Below are 18,847 nucleotides of genomic sequence, written 5' to 3'. Positions count from 1 at the left end.
GGCAGTGTCAGCTCACCTGACCCGACTTCCACTGCGGCTCATTCCTGGGACCTTTGGGGCATCCACTGGTCTTCCCAGCCGAGGGAAGGACTCACCTGAGTCGTATCCTTGCAGGGCAGGGATCGGGCACCTCCAGGAGCCACCTCTCTGATGGCTCCCTCAGGGCTATCTGCTGCTGCTGCTGCTGCTTAGCTCGGAGCAGAGAAAGACCATCCTTGTCCCCATCTGAGGCCTCTGGTGCGGACGCTGGACCTGCCCCGAGTGAGGCTCTCGGCAGCCCTCCTCGCGCTCTGAGGACCCAGGCTCGGGGTGCCAACTCTGCTTGCTGTTAGCTCTGCCATCTCCAGGGGCAACATAGCACAGTGGCCTGCCCACCTGCTATCGGAGTTTGAGGCCCAGCTCCCTGCCCTGTGCTATGGGCATAAGGTCACTTAGGACCTTAAGGACGTATATGGGGGGGATGTAGCAAAGCCCCCAGGAGTCTGCCCTCTTGTTCCACCAATTCACATAGTCCACAGGCAGTTGGGGGAAATCAGGATGGTCGGGTCTGGGGCAGGACAAGCCAGACATCCTGCCTGTATTCTGCTGGGGTGGGGGTGGGGGCGGGGGGATCTTAGATCCTCCAAGCTTGCCTTCTTTGCTCTGTTGTAAACTGTTGTCCCCTCAGAAGAGCAGGTGAGCTGTTCCTCCTTAGACTGCTTGGGATGGTGACCACGGCTGCCCCATTCCCTGGAGCTTGAAAAAGCAGGAGGAAGAGGACAGATGGGGAAAGGGCACAGAGACTAGGAGACCTTTGATACAGATTGCTGGATCTGCTGGTTCCCACCATGCCTTCCTGAATTCCAGGGCAAAGGGGGCTCAGGCGAGGACTCAGCAAAAGGATTGTCTTGTACCCCAACGTACTGAAGTGCAGCGAGGCGCAGCACCATTACCCACTGACGGCCTGAGCTTAAGCAACACAGACTGAGGGGCAAAGTGGAGTTCAGTCATCAGACACTCTGGGTTTGACAGCATGAAGACCTGGCTGGGAAGCGCACCCCCTTTTCTCAGGCTGCCCAGTGTTCATTCCCCTGACACCCATCACCACTAGCCCCCCACCACCAATCAAGGCCAGGGGTGCTTTGGGCTGACCCTGTCCCCCTTCACTTCTGTGTGGTGACTCTGTTCCTGCCACAAACCCCCCATCAGGCCACATAATACAGAGTCAGGATCTGTTGAAACGTGTTTAAAACAGGGTTGATTACAACAGTCAAAACCGGCAGAATGGAAGAAGACTGGGAACGTGACCCTGCCAGCTCCCCACCAGTCTCTGTGGCTCTCAGCCTGGCCGGTGCTTCAGCTTCTGCTGCTTCCGTGGTGTGGGATGGTCCCAAGCCCTAATGGGCACGCCCTGCCTCGCCTTGGGGGTGGGGGCGGGTGGGAGGGCGGGGTTATTCCACTTTCCCTCCCCTCCCCCACTGGGTCCTGGTGGGCATTTGGAGAGACCCAGCAGGGGGCACCCTGGCTCACCTTCCTGCAGTCTCCATGGCTCAGGACCAGGCTAAGGGCAGAGGTAGATGGGGAGATGTGGGGGCCACACAGGGCCCTGGGTGGCAGTGAGGGAGCTTGGGACCCTGAGGGGGGCATGCTGACTCCTTGCTGGAGAAAAGGCACCTAGATAGGGAAGCTGGGTTGGGGAGCCTTCCCAGGGGGCCGTGGGGTGAGGTGGGATAGGCTGGAAGCAGCAGGAAGCGGGCTGGTGAGCAAAGCCCAGTCCTGGTTCCCTAATCCCCCCACCCACTGAGGGAGAAGGAGGGAATCCCGGAGCAGAGCCCTGCCCCCAAGACCCTCTGACCGAGCAAGACGGCCTCATCCCCTTCCCACCCTGCCCCCGCCGGGGCCCAGTCCAACCTCTCTCCCACCCTGCCCGCTGCCTGCTCCAGACCCTCGACGGAGGAAGGAGGGAGTGGACGGTGAGAGGGGCCTCAGGCTGTCTTGGTGCCGGGGTCCACCTCCTTGTGGGCCCAGAGCTCCTTGTGCTGCTTCCGGCCGAAGCCTTCGTCGTAGTTGCCTTTGCTCTTAAACAGCTGCTGAAAGTGGGGTTTGCAGTAAAATTCCCCGTGCAGCGCCGCGTAGCTGCCCAGGCTGTAGAAGCAGAACAGCTGCGGTCAGGTCGGGTCGGGTCGGGTCGGGTCGGGTCAGGTCAGGAAGGCCAGGGCGGGGGAAGGGGAAGGGCGCACCTGAGCTTGGTGTGGCAGTGCTTGCAGCAGAAGCAAGAGTTGTGGAAAATAAGCTTGTCGGCCACCAGCCGCTCCATGGGGTACACGGTCTTCTGGCAGGCAGCGCAGGTCTCCTTCACCTGGGCGCGAAGGCTGAAGGACTGTTCCGGGAGAGACCCCATCAGGGGCCTGACCCGCGACCAGCCCGCCCTCCCGCACACCCCAGCCTCGGGGCCCTACCTTGGAGCGCTGAACCGCGCTGCTGCCACTGCCACTGCCACCTTTGGCTTCCTGAGGGAGAGGGCAGGCGGGGCAGGGTCAGCTGAGGAGGGCCCCAGACCATCACCAGCCCACATCCCAGGGACACTCAGGAGGAGGGGAAGGGAGACAGGCAAACACGCCAGTTCGGCACGCCTTTACCCTCAGGCCAGACACCTGCGGGAATGGAGTGCCCTCCCACCCAGCTGAGCACCTACGTGGGAGGGGGTGGCCTGGGTGGCTCCTGCAGCCTGGAACATGGCTCGCTGGCGGCGATGGAGGCCCCGTGTGGAGCCGCGGCACCCGCTAGGTTCTGCAAGGGGAAGTCGGTTGAGAGGGCCCCACAAGCCCTTCCCCAGCCCGCAGGGTGGGGGTGGGGTGTTTACAGGCAAGGGGCTGGGGGGCCGCGGTTGGGACTTTCCCTAAGTCATTTCCTGTTGCCCTGGGTCTTGCCACTTCCGCCCCTCACCCACCTCCCCCTTGGCCCGCTCGTCCCCCACGGGGCTCCGTAGGGGGCAGGGGTCCCTGAGTGGAACCATGTGTCGGGGAAAGAACAGTTAGCTGGCAGCGGCTGGGGGAGGGGCTCCGTGCAGCAGCCGGAGCGCTTCGCGAACCAGGACCCCGCCTGGCGCGAGGGGAGGTCAGGAGAGGGCGGGCCTGGGGGGGAGGGGGCGCGGCCAGAATCCGCTGCCCCGGCCTGACCCCGGCCCGACCCTCCCCAGAGCGGGGCCGAGGCGCGGGGCCGAGGCGCGGTCCTCGCTCGGCCGACCCAGCCCCTGGACAGCGCTCGCGGGCCGAGCCGCCCGCCCCGCCCGGCCGAGCCGCCGCCCGCGCACCCAGCTCCGCCGTCCCGATCCCGCGTACCGGACCCCAGACCCGGGACTCCCGCGGGTCCAGCCGAGGGGACCTCGGCCCCGCCTCTGTCTGGAGGCCGGACCCGGAGGGCGGACGCTGGCCTCGGGGCCACGGGCGAGCGCGACGGGTTGAGGCGCTCGGCGTCGGGACCCCGTGGGCGGCGGCCCTCGCGCCCACAGCCCCCACCTGGGCCGCCCGGATTGCGAACGTGATGCTGGCCCCTCCCCTGGCCCGCCCGCGGGTCTCACCGGGCCCCGGCCTGGGCCGCGGGGCGGGGGTCGGTCTCCGGGGAACGCCTCGGGTGCGAGAAGTGCGCGGGCGCGAGCTGCCGCCGCTGCCTGTGGTCCCCGAGCGGCCGCGGCCGCCGCCGCCTTATTGCGGCGCCGCCCCCGCCGGCCCCCGCCCCGCGCCCGCCCATTGGCTCCGCAGCGCCCGGAGCCGCCTCCGGGGCCCCGGCGCCGCCGCCGACCCCCTTTCTGCGCTTTGTCTTCCCCTCGCTTGGCGTCCCCCGCCTTTGTCTGCACCCAGCGCCGACCCCGCTCTCCCAGCACTCCGCACCGCCCCTCGGCCTTCGCGCTCACCGTCCTCGCGAAACCGGCCGCCCCGTCGGCCCACTCCGGACAGAGGCAGGGACCGGAGCTGGAGAACCCGCGCCGCGGGCCTCGGGCCAGGGGCGAGTCCAGGTGGCGCTGACTGGGGTCGCGGGACAAATGGCGCTCGTGACGAGGCCCTCGCGGCGGAAAAGGATAACCCGGCGCGTCTGGGCCTTTCGCTGCCTCCATTTCCCCGCTCCGTGGACCCTGCGGCACGAAGGACCCGCGGGGGCCGCCCCGGAGGCCCGCCCAGCGTCCCCGTGCGGCTCCCACGCCCCCTCGGGCTCCGAGTCCTCCCGCCGCCGGGGAAGATGGCAGGGGCGGCCGGGCACGCGGTCCGGCCACGCGAGGCTGCGAGGCCCGGCCCGCGCCGAAGGGCCCCGGGGTCTCCGTGTCCGGTCAGCTTGGCCACCTGCCCTCAGCGCCTTCTCTTGGCGCCCCGGAGAGAGGGAAACCGGGAGCCTGCGGCTGTGGTGCCCAGAGGCTGCCGTCCTAAAGCGCTTCTGTGGAGGGACTTTGTGGGCTTCGTCACCCCCCAACTCCCAGCCCCTGCCGGCACCCCCTTCAGGGAAAGAGATCTCCATCCTTCAAACAAGCAAACCTGGGTTCACCCAAACCTCATTTGACACAGGGAGCTAGGCCTGAGGATTTAAAGTGACTCGTTCAAGTAACAAAGCTGGGGCGGCAGGGCTGGCGTGAGAGGCCAGGCCTCCTGACTCCCCCCTCCCCCCTCCCCCCCCCGCCCCCCAGGCCGAGCCGGCTGCCTGGGCTCCGGCACACGGCACTAAGGGTCCCAGGGAGCATCACTCACTTGTGGGGTAGAGCCTCAGCTCTGCGGGGAGCACAGGGAAGCCACCTCCCGGTCGCAGCTGGAAGCTGTTTCACGAAGCACAGCCCTAAGCACAGCTTGTTCCCATGCGATGGCAGGAGTAGAACTAGGGGCTCAAGAGCGAGGCCCACAGCCTTGTCAGGAAGAGAACAGCTCATCGTGCTCACCTGGCAGGAGAGTGAGCGGGACGGCAGGCATCCCCAGCCCCCAGCTGTTCCCTTGGCTCGCTCAGGGCGCCCAGGCTGTGCTTCACTCTTCTGCTCAGCCTCCCTCCCTCTCTGGAGGAAGATGTACGTTTGGGTTGAGCTGCAGCCCCCCCGAACTCCCTGGATGGGGTGTGTGAGAACTTCTAAAACTGTTAACGGGCATCTTTACCAGCCAAGCTTCCACACCTGCCGTCAGATGATCAAAGGGGGCCGTGGTGATGCAAGAAACGTGAAGCCCTCGGAGGGGCAAGGAGCAGCGCTTGGCTGGCGCCTCAGGCCCCCCTGCCCTGCCCAGGATGACCCGCAGCTGAACTGCGGGCGGCCCCCACAGAATCAGCCCTTGGGGCGCCGACAGCAAGGTGGAGCAAGCAGATCAGAGGGAAAAAAACAAGCCGCCGAGGGTGTTAAGAAAAGGGAACTTGAGGCTTAAAAAAAAAAAAAAAAACGAGCTGGCAAGAGGGCTGGAAATAAATGTGACCTGGCCTGCTCACCCCCTCCGTTTCAGGTTTCCCCAGGCCCTCCCGGCTGGTGCGAGTCCCTTCCCCTCAACCCCTGTAACTGCCCACGGGAAGAGGTTTTCTGTTTTTCTTTTTAAAACTGATGTTACAATTTCAGAGGAAAGGGAACGCGAGGGCATTTGACGGGTTAAAGCAGCTACAGGGAAGAGGGAGGGGCACTTCCTTGATCTGACATTTGAAGTACCCAGGCTAGAGAGGGGCACCCACCCCGGGAGACTGGTGGGGGAAGGGGCCCGGCTGGGGGGCGCGTGCAGGCTGGGAAGCACACGCAGCGGCCCGAGGTGAGAATCACCCGCTGGCCCGGACTCCCTGGCTGCCAGCCAGGACGACAGGAAGGGCCGGGGCGGGTCTTAGGTTACCTGCTCTTGGAGTACGAGTCCCAGCGGTGAGGAGGCACTGAGTCCTGTTCCAAAACAACCCCGTCCACAGCCTTTCCTGACAAAAGGGAGCCTCTTCTGCCTGGGCTTCAGTGGCCCATAAGTGGTACTGCAGAGCGGCCGGTCTCCAGCACTCAGACCTTTCCAGCCCCAAAGCAGTTTGATGGCCACAGGCTAAAATTAATCCTCTCAACGTTAGATAGTTAAGAGACAAATCCATTATGGGTTTTAAAAGAAATGTGTGCTGTGAGGCTGTCTAGCTAACGAAGGAAGTCACCGCTGTGCTTCCACAAGTACTTGTGGGACCACTCTCAGATGGCAGGACCGGGGGTGGAATGACTCACGTCCGAGCCTGCGTGGCCAACACACAACAATGTCACTCTCCAGTGGATTCTCTGGAACTTTTAATTTGTTCTGGCAATGAAACTAACACGGCATAAGGACTCAGGCCCTCAGGTTAGGCAAAACATGATGGCCCTTGGAGGAAGCACCAAGGCGGCCGGCAGGAGTCAGTAAGATGGACTCTTCGTGGGAAAGGAATGAGCTACAAAGATGAACCAAGGGAAGGTTTCAGGTGTCAGGGCCCAAGCAAAAAGGGGGAGGAGGATGGATTGCCCTAGCCTTAAGCTAGTGCTTATAAAGAAACAATACCCTTGCCCTCAGTTATTAGGGAGAGGTCCGAGGGGAGGGGAGTCTTATTGCTTGCCCCTCTGGACCTACAGGGTCTGAGAGCAGGGGAGAAGGACGCAACTAGGCTGGTAGGAGAGCCAGAGTGGGAAGAAGTCGCACCGTTCCCTGGGTGGGTGAGTCAAACCCTGGCCTTGGACTTGAGCCGCCGCAGCCAGAGCAGCATCTATTCCTTCTGAAGAGGTCAGGTCACCTGAGCTCACAGGACTGGGAACGTCAGCTTTCCGGCCCCTACCGATCCCTGGTTGTTGGGATTCCCTCATGTCTCAAAAGCCTTTGGAGCAGTTAAAAAAAAAAAAAAAAAAGTTTCCTTCCAGGAATTTCTTTCCCAGTCAGTAAGCAGCCTACTCTCCTGGCAGAAATGTCCTTTCTGCTCAACCTGCCCCCAGGAGGGTGGGAGTGCAGCCAGCCCTCAGGAAGGGTCCCGGAGGCCCACGCAGCCCAGGATGGAGAATGTGCACCTTCTTCAGAGGCTCAGAACTCCCAGTCGTCCACCTCCAGCTCTTCCAGGTTTGTTACCAGGCCAAAGATTCCACTGTGATCCTGAGACTGGCTGCCTTCAAAACTGGTGATGGGGGTGACAGGTCGAAGTAACTCAGGCAGAGCTTCTGAGGCACGTCGCTTGATCTGGGGGAGGAGAGAGAGTTGGGGGTGGATCCTGTTGTTTTGAGTCTCAGGACATCATGGGGCAAGGGACCACGGCCCAGGGACAGATGGGCTGTTGGAGCCAAGAGTCTCTATGGGAGGAAGGAGCAGCGCCTTTAAGGGGCTTTGGAAACATGGTCATTTCTCTGATTTGAACGGAGGAGGAGAGAAAATCTAAAGACCCCAAAGCTAAGGGGACTGAGGGTGGTTGGAACCACAGGCAAGAAATACCACCACCAGGGAGCCTTGGGAAAGTGCTACTGTACCTGCTTGAAGAAAGAATGGTTCAGGAGGGTGCTGGCACTCGGTCTGTAGAGGAAGGGGAGGAGAGACCAGCATCAGCCCTGTGCCCCGGATTTCCCCAATCCTGCTGCTTCTACCTTACCCTCAAGTGCCCCCTCTCCTTCCCTCAGCTCACCGAGAAACAACAGCCAGAGCTACCCAGGCTGGCTTCCTAGCAAACCCTGGGCTGATCCCTCCTGCCGCGGGGGCTCTGGACTCCTCCCAGGAACCCAGACTTTTACAGGACAGATGCATCCTCTCGAACCCGGCCTTGCACTCCAGAGCCCCCTGGGCTCCCCACAAAGCCCACTCCCAGCCCAGCAGATATACCTTACATCCGGGTTGCGCTGAAGGCACTGCTCCACAAAGTGGTGGAAGTGGGGTGAGAAGGTGCGGTGATAGGGGTGGGACGGCGTGTCGCCGTTGGAGGTCCTGGGGGGGCTGGGGGCCAGGCTGTCACTCAGGCCAGAGTTGGCCGCTGAGCGCGAGGTGCTCATGGTCAGCTCCTCGGCAGGGATGGTGCTGGTGTCCAGCAGGCAGGGTACGGTGCCGTTCAGCTTCTCCAGCAGCATCTGGGGAGGATAGAGCCAGGGGCTAGGCTGCAGGGGCCCCTGGAAGGCCTATAGAGTTTCTTCACAAGTATACTCTTCCCAACACACGAGTGATTCGGGGGGAGTGAAGAAAGAAGTGGAAAAAGTCCGACTTTTCCAAAGGAGTGCCAGCCACTGACTCGGCAGCCACACCCTAGCAAGGCCAAACTGACGAGGAGGAGGGCTGCAAAAGAGTACCCGCCTCCACCGTGGTTGGAAGGAAGGGGCTTGCAGTCTCTCCCCCTTTATAAGGCATCAGATCTTTCTAACTGTAGAGCCCTCACCCTAGGGTCAAGGTGGCAGCCAGGTCCTTTCTTTAAAGCCCAGCCCCAGTGTGCCACACCCAGGTGAGTCCGATGGGGTTCATTCTGGCCGACTGTCACTGCAGCGGGCTGCACAGGAGCAGTGCACCCAGGGGCGGGCTAGGCCTGGGCAGCTGTTCCAAAGTCCTCAGACTCCACACCTGTAAAAGCAGCCCACCGTGTGGGGACTGCTGTCCTCATGGACCTCATGAGCTGTTCAAGGCAGAAACCTGGAAATCCTTCTAGAGCTGTGTTGTCCAATATGGGAGCCACCAGCCACATGTAGCCATATATATATATATAGAGAGAGAGAGAGAGAGAGAGAGATAGAGAGAGATAGAGGAGAGAGAGAGAGAGAGAGATTTTTTGGGGTTGCTTTTGGCCATGCCGCTTGGCTTGCAGGATCTCAGTTCCCTGACCAGGGATTGAACCTGGGCCCCAGCAGTGAAAGCACTGAGTCCTAACCACTGCACGGCCGGGGAATTCCCATAGCTATTTATATTTATTTAAATTCAGCTTAAAATTCAGTCCTCAAACTCACTGGCCACAGTGCTCAATAGCCACAGGTGACTAGTGGCTACCATGTTGGACAGCCCAGGTACAGAAGATTTCCATCACCTCAGGAAGTTCTCCTGGACACTGCTGTTTCTGCATCCATATCTTGTTTACCTAAAAATGGCCTTTTAAGTCTTTCCTGAGCATCTGTTTCTGTCTTATTTAGACTTTCTAGACTCCTTACCTAGATAGATTTCCATACCCTCCTAACTAGTCTGCCAGAACTAATCCATCTGCGAGAGTCATCTTTCTAAAATATGTATCTGACGCTATCACTCCTATGCTTAAAAGCCTTCAGCAATTCTCGACATGCTCTGGGACAGAAACCAAACACCCTGACGTGGCACACAAGCAAAGTCCTTTGTGATCTGCCCTTGCTTCCTTCTCCAACCACGCCACCTAGTTAATGCCTATTTGCCTTCAAGTCTCAAGGGTCACCTCCTCCCAGAAGCCTTCCCAGATCCCCTCCTCTAGAGCTGCCCTTTGGCTGTTCTCTAGCTGCTCCTCTCCCCACAGGGCAAGCAGTCTGTGGGTTCAGGGAGAGGCTGACTCAGAGCCTACACGCCTGCCCCCACCCCCTCTCAGGTCTAGATCATGCTCCAGGTACTTGGGACCCAGGTAATCCTTGCCCAAATGACCCAAGTCCACTTCCTGGACTTGGTAAGACCCGGATAACCCGCTTCCCTGGGTCTGTCTCCAAGGGTAGACGATGCCACTGGCTGCGTGTATGCCTAGAAGCCAAGGGCGGTGGTTAAAAGGGGCATGAACAGAAGTAGAACTTGCAGGCTGGAGGTTGCAAAGGTAATTGACTGGAACGTGGTAGCACAGAACCTGAGAAGTCTAAGAATCCTAAATTAGAAACTGGCCTTCCAGGTATATGGATCAAGGTAAGAAGATAGAACACATTTTATAAATTTATAAAACTTGGTTAGCTTAATTTATATGTGTTAAATAGACACCTGGTGTGTGGGCTCCAGGCCTGAAATTGTGAGCCCCCACCCCACCCCCCGGGCTCCATTACCACCACAGTTACCACTGACAGAAGTAAACAGTTACACAACTATCTCCCCACTGGTGGGGCTCCTGAAGGAAAGAACTGGGTCTTTCATCTTAGATCCCAGGCTGGTGTCCTGCGCGTGGCAGTTCCTCAGCAAGTGTTTGTGGAAGGCAGACAGGCAGGCGGAAACCCCCGGGCTGCAGGCTCACCTGGGTGGCAGGCATATCCTTAAAGGGGACGTGGCCATTGGCTAGTTCACAGGCCGTGATTCCCACACTGTAGATGTCAGACTTGGCATCGTAACCCTGAAGATTCTAAATCAGGAGAAAAGAGCCACAGGTCACTCCACACTGTAGCCTTGGCCCTTGTTCTTAGAGAAAGAAGCGAGTGGAGCAAAAACTGGGGAGAGGCCAAGAAGGCCTGTCCCCAGATCGGGACCGGATGCTGAGACTTTCCTCGCCTGTACTGCCGAGGGGTCACTGCTGTTTTAGAAGGCACGAATGCCTTGCTGATGCTCTGTGGCAGGAGGAAGTGCTCCCGCTTAGGACGGGGATGTAAGGAGCGCCAAACGTTTCCCAGACGCTCCTCTTCCCAGGAAATGGCAGCATCTTTGAAGGGAGCCTCAGGCGCGGTTTGGGACCCTCCCCGGGGTTGGGCGGGGGGGGGGGGGACGACATCACCTGCCAAGGGCGTGGAACATCCATGCGAGAGGCATCCCAGTCCTACCTGCCACCAGGGAAGCCCTCCCTCTAGGAACCCCCATCCCCAGAAATCCCTGAAGGCCTCCTTGGGGAATCACGAGTTGGTGGGGAATGGGGGCTCCTTGAGACCCAGTTCACAGACCTGCTGGAGGACCTCTGGGCTGAGCCACGGCAGAACCTTGATACTGTACTTGGGAAAGTCGTGGACCACACGCTGCCGCTGCCCGTGGCTGATCATGCTGAGGTTGCTGCGTAAGCCAGACAGGTAGACCTTCCCATCCGCTGAGATCAGAACATGGCTGGCTTTGACGCTCCTGTGGGGCGGGGAGGGGGGTCACAGGGCAGCAGGAGCCCCTCACACCACAAACCTTTGTCTTCACACACTAGACCCAGTCAGCTCTCTCCCCTGGCAGGGGTGTGTGTGTACTACACGCAGATACATACATATATATATATATACACAAGAACATGCATTTTAATGAAAATTTTCAAACATACACAAAAAGAAAAAATAGCAGGACCCCATTTACATATCACCAGACTTTAAAACTTATTTATGTTTTGTTAAAGTTCTCTTTTATGCTTACAGACCGCTGCTTCCTCTACCGTCTACTGCCTTTAATCTGTACTTTCTGTTTGTAGGTATTATCGAAAGTGTATTGTTTTCTCTCATGCGTTCTCTATTGACCTAATGGTACTGTGTTATGCAGCCCATTCTTCAGTGTAATGTTTCCAAGATCCATCTGTGTTGCCAACTGTATACACCTAACTGTTGCTTCTAAATGCCACCTGCACTCCGGAGTGGGGTCTGACACTTACTAATCCATTCTTCCAGGAAGGACACTCGGGCTGCCTCTCATCACCACAAATATGAACAATCATGTCCACATACATGTCCCCTGATGGGCCTGTGGGAGGGTTTCTTTGGGGTATGCACCCAGAGGCCGCACTGACGGTCCTGGTTCCGAGTGACCCTGAGTGGCTGTGTTGGGCCACCTTCCACCATCCGGATGGGAGACCCACCTCTTCACCACACTGGTCCTCACCCAGCCTCTGAATTACAGCCAGTCCCCCGGGTATAAGGTGACATCCTCCTGTTTTAATTTGATTTTCTGATTCTTACTAGATTTGAGTGTCTGTTCAGATGACCATTAGTCTTTCGGGTCTTCTTTTATAGACTCCATATCCCTTGCTCATCTTTCTATTGCTTTGCTATCCTTTTCTTATTGATTCACAGAATTTCCTTGTTACTAATCTCCTGTGTGTTTCAGACAAAACTAACATCTTCCACGCTGTAACTCCTTTCTTAACTTTGTTCCTGGTGTCCTGTATTGGAGAGAAAGTTTTAATCTTGATATTATCAATTCCATCCATTTTTTGCCTTATGTTTTGTGCATGTAAAACATTTAGAAGTTATGGTATGCCTCAGGTCACGAAAATATTTCCTTGCATTTCCTTCTATCTAAGTCTATAGTTTCCATGTAGGCCTTTAATCTATGTGAAGTGCTCCTTTGTATGTGGAGTGAGGTAGGAGTCCTAGTTTTATTATCTTCCCTACCACAAGCCGCTCTTCTGGACACCATCTTCAGAGCAATCTGTCTTCTCCCGAGCCTCCCAGCATAGGGCTGACTCCAGGGCACACCCCAGTATGGGTGCTCCAAGGAAGGAGAGGGTGGGGCGCAGAGGCCCACGCCAGGTGTTCCCCTCATACCCAGGACCAAGCTGCTCGGTAAAGAGAAAGTCAGTAGCTTTAGCACTGACAGGGGAAATGCTCTGCCCTCCCAGCAGAGGCAAGGTCAGGATTCGACCCTTGATTTAAACTCTGGCTTCACTAACTTCAGTCAACCTTTACTTGAGGGCTCACGGGCTCAGATACCACTCTTATAAAGGGTTAATAGGCCCAAGAAAGCACCTGTGCACGTATCCCATGTGGTGGATGTAGTCCAGGGCCTTGAGCACCCCCTGCAGTATGTAAGCAATCGCCAGCTCATTCATGCCGTCCATGAAGTGTGTGCAGATGAGGTCCTTTGCAGAGCCTGAGGAAGAGGATTGCGGGGACGGAGCAAAGGGTGACAGTGCGTGAGCAAGCCGACAGCAGAGTTCTTAGAGCCCATCTCTGCCAGGACCCCTTCCCCGCTCACCGTAGGCCATGAATGCTGTGACAACCCACAGCTCATTGTCTGCAATAAAGGTGGCTCGATAGGGCAGGATGTTGGGGTGGCTGAAGAGCTTCGAGACGTGGAGCTCCCCCTGTAAGCAATGGTGAGCTGCAGTCAGAACCACGGAGCCCCGAGCAGGATGCTCAACGTGAAGGGGGCAGCATGAATAGTACGAGGACCTAGGCCTCCCTGCGTGTCCTGCTCAGAACCCTGGGAGCAGCCCGAGCAGGTGCCACCAGTATGAGAGGAACCAGGCTCTGCCATCTCAGCAGGGAAGCCGGCCCTGCTTCGCCAGCTCCTGCCTAACTTGGGCTCTGCCAGCCAATCCTAAAGCGCCTTGAGAAACCATTCCCTGCCAACAGGGAAACTGCTAACAACACAGCCGAGGGTCACAGTGCACCACCTCGGAGGCCATGAAAACAAACCGCCTACTGCAGACTTAGGAAGTTATAAGCTTAGCTCAACTTCAAGGGCCCAGGCACAGAACTCCTCTTTAAGATAAGAAAACAAGGACTTCCCTGGTAGCGCAGTGATTAAGAATCCGCCTGCCAATGCAGGGGACACTGATTCGATCCTTGGTCTGGGAAGACCCCACACGCCGTGGAGCAACTAAGCCCGCGCGCCACAACTACTGAGCCTGCGCTCTAGAGCCCGCGAACCACAACTACTGAAGCCCGCGCGCCACAACTACTGAGCCTGCACTCTAGAGCCCGCGAACCACAACTACCGAAGCCCGTGCGCCTAGAGCCCATGCTCCGCAACAAGACAGGAAACCACAATGAGAAGTCCGCGCACCGCAACAAAGAGTAGCCCCACTCGCTGCAACTAGAGAAAGCCAGCACGCAGCAACAAAGACCCAATAAAATTTTAAAATTAAAAAAGATAAAACAAAAAAGTGTTTTCCTATTATAAAGGAAAACGTTAGCAATAGAAACACAGAAAGAAAGCATTAAAGAACAAATAACAACTACTAAACATGAGAATAGATTTCTCCAGCGACCTCAGGTCGAGAGCTCCCTTCCTCAGAAGCGGCTATGAAAAGTGTGAGACCAATGGAATTTTAAAATAAATTTGGACAGAAGATGTGAAAAAAAATTTGGACAAAAAAACTGCAGGAACTCCAGGGCCCTGGCCTCTGGGAAATGAGCCAAGGTCAAATAGGCAGCACCTTCTACCTGTCCGTGGCTGTACAGGATAAAGAAAAGAATCACAAAGCTCAAATATGCTCTAGAACAAACTCAGGTATGTTTTTTCCCAAATAACTGAGCTGGGACTGACATTCTGTTCCATCCTCAGACCCCAAAACTACTCTGAACACATGCACTGGTACTGGAGCACCGTCAGATAAGCGTGAGTTCAGAAAAACGTTGTAATTGAAGAAGGGGGGAGGGGCTGCAGCCAACTGTACACTGAAGATACACTGAGCCAGGCCCTAAATCTAGGGAGTTCCCAGGGCAAGCCTTCACCCCCAGGCACTTACTAGACCTGCAGTGTCTCCCAGTTTAACAAGAGGGCAGCTACCTGCTTCTCCAGAAGAAAGGAACCTCAGGCAAACAGGACACTAAGAGTCGGAAGACGGTCGCCCGTGGCCAGGCGAGCTGCCCCGCACCTGGAAAGAGACTGTCTGGGTGTGAAGCCTGCCTCTGCCACTTACTAGTGTGTGCGACCGGGGGCGAGTTACTTAGCCTCTCTGAATAATAAGTACATGAATAAATGGGTCACAGGAGGATCTGGTGAAGAAGAGGGGAATATAAATCGGGCTGAGCAGTGTTATAGAACCCTTAATGCCAAGTGCCCAAGATTCTTCACCAAGAGCTTCCGTAACTTCTTGGCTTGGTCTACCCTCGTTTCCTGCCAGCTATTTCAGAAGACACATGTAAAGACGCCTCGTGGTTACTACTGGAACTGAGAGCCCACCCTCCAAGTGTCACATTCACGTCTGATTACCTGCAAGAACGTCACCATCTCATTGGAACAAGCTTCTAGGTTAATCCTTCGTACTGTCACATACTCTCCCGCTGGTTTGTACCTTGCTAGGTTCACTGTCATCAGGTCCTCAAATCCTTTGCCTAAAAGAAAAGAGAAACGCCATAAACAGGGACAAGAGCAACGCAGGTTTTCATCTTCCTTAAAGCGACTTGATTTTAAAAGAAAATTCAAGTTAAAACTTTCATTTCTGTTACTTCTTGATTTTTCTTCCATCAGTTCCTTCTCAGCCAACTACTCTACCTGACTATGGCCCAGGACACCAGAAGTGTACCGCCCAAAGGAAAAAATTGAAAAGAGCTTCTCTCCTGGAAACATGATCTCTTCCCCTACACTTGGAAGAAGAAAACCACAGAAGAACCACAAAAGCCAGTTTTGTCTCCGCGAATCCTGCTAACTGGCTGACAGCTTCTGGCACACATTCATCTGAGGATGCTGAGAAGGCTGCCCTGATCCCCTGGAGCATGACACTCCTGGCCGTTACCTATGACGGTGAGCAGCTCATAGCACCCTCCCTCCGGCAGGAAGCTGCTCATGGTCTCCTGTTTAGAAAAGGATGCTATTGACTCTGCACTCGCCTCATTGGTCTAAAGAAAAAGAAACACAGGTTAGTAAGAGAACCTTGGGGACGGGGTGAGAGTGGGGAGGTGGTAATTCAGACCCACAAGGAGACTGGCATGTAAACAAACATACAAATTCTGACCCTGGAGCAAAGAAACAGTTCCAGCACTATTTGATGAGAAATATAAAGTAAAACATCAGCGGTTCAATGCAGTAATTGGCACTACAATCAGAGTAAGTGTGAGCGCTACCTACAAGTGGGGATGGGGACAAGGGCCGCTTCTACTCAACAGTTGATTTGCTTGTCCTTCCCAACAGCTGGCTCATCTGCTAAAAACTATGAAATTCTTACTTGGGAAAGGATGTCTGGAGAAAGGCACATTTAGAAAAGAGAAGGGGAATGGAGAGGTGGGGTTTCTCTTGAATTTCCTGCTGCATTAGGGTCTCTCTTTTTTTTTTTTTTTTTGGCTGCGTTGGGTATTTGTTGCTGTGTGCGGGCTTTCTCTAGTTGTGTCGGGCAGGGGCTACTCTTTCTTGTGGTGCGCGGGCTTCTCATTGCGGCAGCTTTCTCTTGTTGCAGAGTATGGGCTCTAGGCTCGTGGGCTTCGGTAGTTGTGGCATGCAGGCTCAGTAGTTGTGGCACACGGGCTTAGTTGCTCCACAGCATGCGGGATCTTCCTGGACCAGGGCTTGAACCCGTGTCCCCTGCATTGGCAGGCGGATTCTTAACTACTGCGCCACCAGGGAAGTCCCTAGGGTCCTATTTTTAAGGTCCTGACTAAAAAAAATCCCAAAGATTAAACACTGAATCTTGCTATAGGCAAAATGTGGCCATAAGAGGCCCCCTTGTTAGCAAACCAAGAGGCCAGACCAATCATTCCCTGACATTTCCAAGTGAAGCCAGAAAACAGCTAACACACGGGGCTGCAGGCAGGGAACAGCTGTCAGGTCTCAGCCATCATCCCAGGCAGCAGAAGTGACCTGCTCCCTCGTCCCTGTGCACTCAGGCTGCAAATGAAGCTGGATCCCAGCCACTTAGGATGTGGGTGTCACATGTGAGGTCCTGATGGAAAAGTGCCCAGCAAAATACATGGCAGGCCAACGGCTCTTCCTTGAGTTTAATAGGTTCAGTTTCCTTCTTCCAAACCTAAATTTATTTGTATGATTTAGGGACTGTGAGTATTTTTCTTTCTTTTGGATCCTCTTTCTTGAGATGTATGTCTAACTGAAACAAAGAGCCTTAGGCCAGCTCACATTTCATATGCTGCGTTCATAAACCTGCCCCCTGATCAGGAAGAGGTCTTTGAATACACGGAGTCTCTTGGCTCAGCACGAGACAGAGAAGTGCTGGAGTCGAGAATATTCTGATGTGCTGGTATCCCCTTGGGGTGTGGGGGGCGGGGGCCTGATGTTTGAAACACATCTGGTTTCAAAACAGTTGATGCTGCCAATGACGAAAGAAACCAAATGGGGTTTTACCTCCAGCACCACTTAACATTAAGAGGAACCCAGTCAAGTAGAATTGAGCCCTATTAGCAAATCACAGTTCTAACTTAATCTTTATATTTCTAAGATTCACCTACCTTGTTGTATTTAGCCATATTGTATAATACTCATCTTGTGAACATACCTCAATTTATCCTTCCAATGCTGATGGGCTTTTGCGGTTACTTTTCATCCTGCTATTATGAACTGTGTTACTAAAAACACACTTGAATGTGTTTCTTGACACATATATGCAGGAGTTACGCTAAAGCTTACACCTAGGAGTGGAACTGGAGGTCACAGAGTATATGAACATTCGACTTTAGAAGAAAATGCCAAACGGTTTTCCAAATGGTTGTATCAATTTACATTCCCGCCAGCAATACGTGTATGTTCTTGTTGATCCATCTTTTCCCCAACACTTGGTATATTCAGACTTCATTTTTGCCAGTCTCATTGTGGGTTTGATTTACATTTCCGAGTGCTAATGAAGTTGAGCATCTTTTCATGTATTTATTGGCTACGTGGGTTTTCTCCAGAGTGAAAATGCCTCTTTCTGTCTCTTGTCCACTTTTCTACCTAGTTGTTTTAATGCAGGATTTCCCCAAAGGAGGCCCCATGGAACACGGATCTGCCAGTTAACGCACGAAAAATGTTTACACGTCCAATTAAGTTACAAAATGCAGCACTCTCTTTCTCAAGGACAATCACAAGGGGTACTCCCACATTAAGGGCTTTGAGAAGTTCTGTAATTTGACAAAGTTTAACTTTGTTTAACCTAATATTTCCCAAAGATACCTGTCCAGAGAAGTCTTTTGTGCCTAACATCTGTTAAATTTGGGGGAAGATGATTTGGAAAAGGCTATTTTAAGTAAAACATATGGTATAATGTGAAGACTCTAGGCTGAGGGGTCAGGGATAGAACTTGAACTTGAACTCTGTGACCCTGGGCAGGTACCTCTAAGCCCTGGGATCTTCATCATCTCATCAGTGGAACAATTCCCACTTCATAGGGTTGCTGTGACTATGAAATGAGATAAAATATGTAAAGAGCTTGGCGCTACTCGGTGTTTCACAGGTATTCAATAAATATGAATTCTGTTCTTCCCCTCTCTCTTTTGCTGTCTACTTTTTGGTCACTCTCCTGTTCAGCAAAGAAGATGGAACAGAGAAAATGGAGAAAACAGAGACTCATAAGTAGGGCTGGATCGATAGTTAAAGTTGGTTTGATTTTGTTTTTTTACAGGTGTCTGTGTTTCCAAATGCTCTGAAAACAGATCCTAGGATGACTTTAATAGCCACTGTAGCTTCTTGAAACTATCTTGTCTTCAAAACAAGATACTGGTGCCAGGCCAGTGCCTCACACAGGTGAGAGGGATACAGACAATCAAGGAACAAAATGGAGTACAGATGTTGTAACAGGGAAGAGCCAAATCTGACTCCACGTTGGATCTGTTTCTTTTACTTTAACCTTTGCTTCCATCGCTTTTGTTCACTAAGGGAGGGATACTGTCTATACACAATGGCCTGCCTCAGGGAACCTGCCCCTCTGCCTGAATGTTAAACCAAAGTGCCTTTGTTCAGGGAAGCATCCTGACCCTGTCTACCTGTGGATGGCTGCAAGAAAGAAGAAACGAACACTGCCGCTCCCTGAGGCTGGCCATTCCAGGGCATATTTGCAAAACTTACGGCCTTTTTACTTTACTTCCTCATCTCCTCCCCGCTCTGTTCTATAAAAGAAACTGGCATCCAGACTCCGATACGATGGTTTTTTTGGAGACGCTAGTCTGCCATCTTCTCGGTCTGCAGGCTTTCTGAATCAAGTCATATCCCTCGCCTCAACACCTCGTCTCCCGATTTATTGACCTGCTGTGCGGCGAGCAGAGCGAGCTTGGACTCGGTAACAATTTGAGCAAAAAGCCTAAACCAAGAGCTCCGAAATGGCGACTCCCCAGCTGTTGAGAGTTTCGCTGCAGGCTAAGCTAACTTTGGAGAGTCCTGTCTTAACCTTATACCTCTAGCCCGCTGCACATACCCTTGCTCTGCTTTGCTGTTTTCTCAAG

General features: G+C 54.7%; 2 protein-coding genes across 14 annotated transcripts in view; both read right to left on the bottom strand.

Annotated features, from left to right (window-relative positions):
- Positions 1-1,204: 1,204 nt before the first annotated feature.
- On the bottom strand, positions 1,205-5,486 carry LIMD2 (LIM domain containing 2). Of its 4 annotated transcripts, none has more exons than XM_081218848.1 (5): positions 4,716-5,486; positions 2,675-2,769; positions 2,439-2,489; positions 2,220-2,359; positions 1,205-2,124 (listed from the first exon to the last, which is right to left on the bottom strand). In XM_081218848.1, exons 2-5 carry the CDS (start codon positions 2,714-2,716, stop codon positions 1,965-1,967), a joined length of 393 nt encoding a protein of 130 aa, XP_081074974.1. In that variant the 5' UTR covers positions 2,717-2,769; positions 4,716-5,486; the 3' UTR covers positions 1,205-1,964. The 4 variants fall into 4 exon arrangements, with proteins under 4 accessions (XP_081074974.1, XP_081074975.1, XP_081074972.1 ...); XM_081218849.1 differs by lacking the exon at positions 4,716-5,486 and adding an exon at positions 3,893-4,279; XM_081218846.1 differs by lacking the exon at positions 4,716-5,486 and adding an exon at positions 3,560-3,675.
- Positions 5,487-6,221: 735 nt separating this feature from the next.
- Positions 6,222-18,847, bottom strand: part of STRADA (STE20 related adaptor alpha) — a 29,224-nt gene continuing 16,598 nt past the window's right edge. For 9 of the 10 annotated variants that reach the window (XM_081218837.1, XM_081218839.1, XM_081218836.1 and 6 more), the window contains 9 exons: positions 15,223-15,325; positions 14,700-14,821; positions 12,735-12,843; positions 12,506-12,629; positions 10,736-10,907; positions 10,102-10,206; positions 7,779-8,020; positions 7,433-7,475; positions 6,222-7,148 (listed from right to left, as the gene is read on the bottom strand). In XM_081218837.1, coding sequence (XP_081074963.1) covers positions 6,996-7,148; positions 7,433-7,475; positions 7,779-8,020; positions 10,102-10,206; positions 10,736-10,907; positions 12,506-12,629; positions 12,735-12,843; positions 14,700-14,821; positions 15,223-15,325 — 1,173 coding nt within the window. In that variant the 3' untranslated portion in view covers positions 6,222-6,995. Of the gene's footprint in view, positions 7,149-7,432; positions 7,476-7,778; positions 8,021-10,101; positions 10,207-10,735; positions 10,908-12,505; positions 12,630-12,734; positions 12,844-14,699; positions 14,822-15,222; positions 15,326-17,742; positions 17,764-18,847 lie in introns of those variants that run through there. The other variant, XM_081218844.1, reaches the window with a different exon arrangement.

This window comes from Mesoplodon bidens (assembly GCF_964165515.1).
Source record: "Mesoplodon bidens genome assembly, chromosome: 19".
NCBI lineage: Eukaryota > Metazoa > Chordata > Mammalia > Artiodactyla > Ziphiidae > Mesoplodon > Mesoplodon bidens.
The sequence above is the reverse complement of the archived record's forward strand: the minus strand, read 5'-3'. Positions and strand labels throughout refer to the sequence as shown.

Coding starts and splice junctions, on each gene's coding strand:
- LIMD2 (XM_081218848.1), bottom strand. CDS start 2,716: ATGTTCCAGGCTGCAGGAGCCACCCAGGCCACCCCCTCCCAC. Junction 2,490..2,674: donor CCCAGGCCACCCCCTCCCAC/GTAGGTGCTCAG, acceptor CCTCTCCCTCAG/GAAGCCAAAGGTGGCAGTGG. Junction 2,360..2,438: donor GCGCGGTTCAGCGCTCCAAG/GTAGGGCCCCGA, acceptor CTCCCGGAACAG/TCCTTCAGCCTTCGCGCCCA.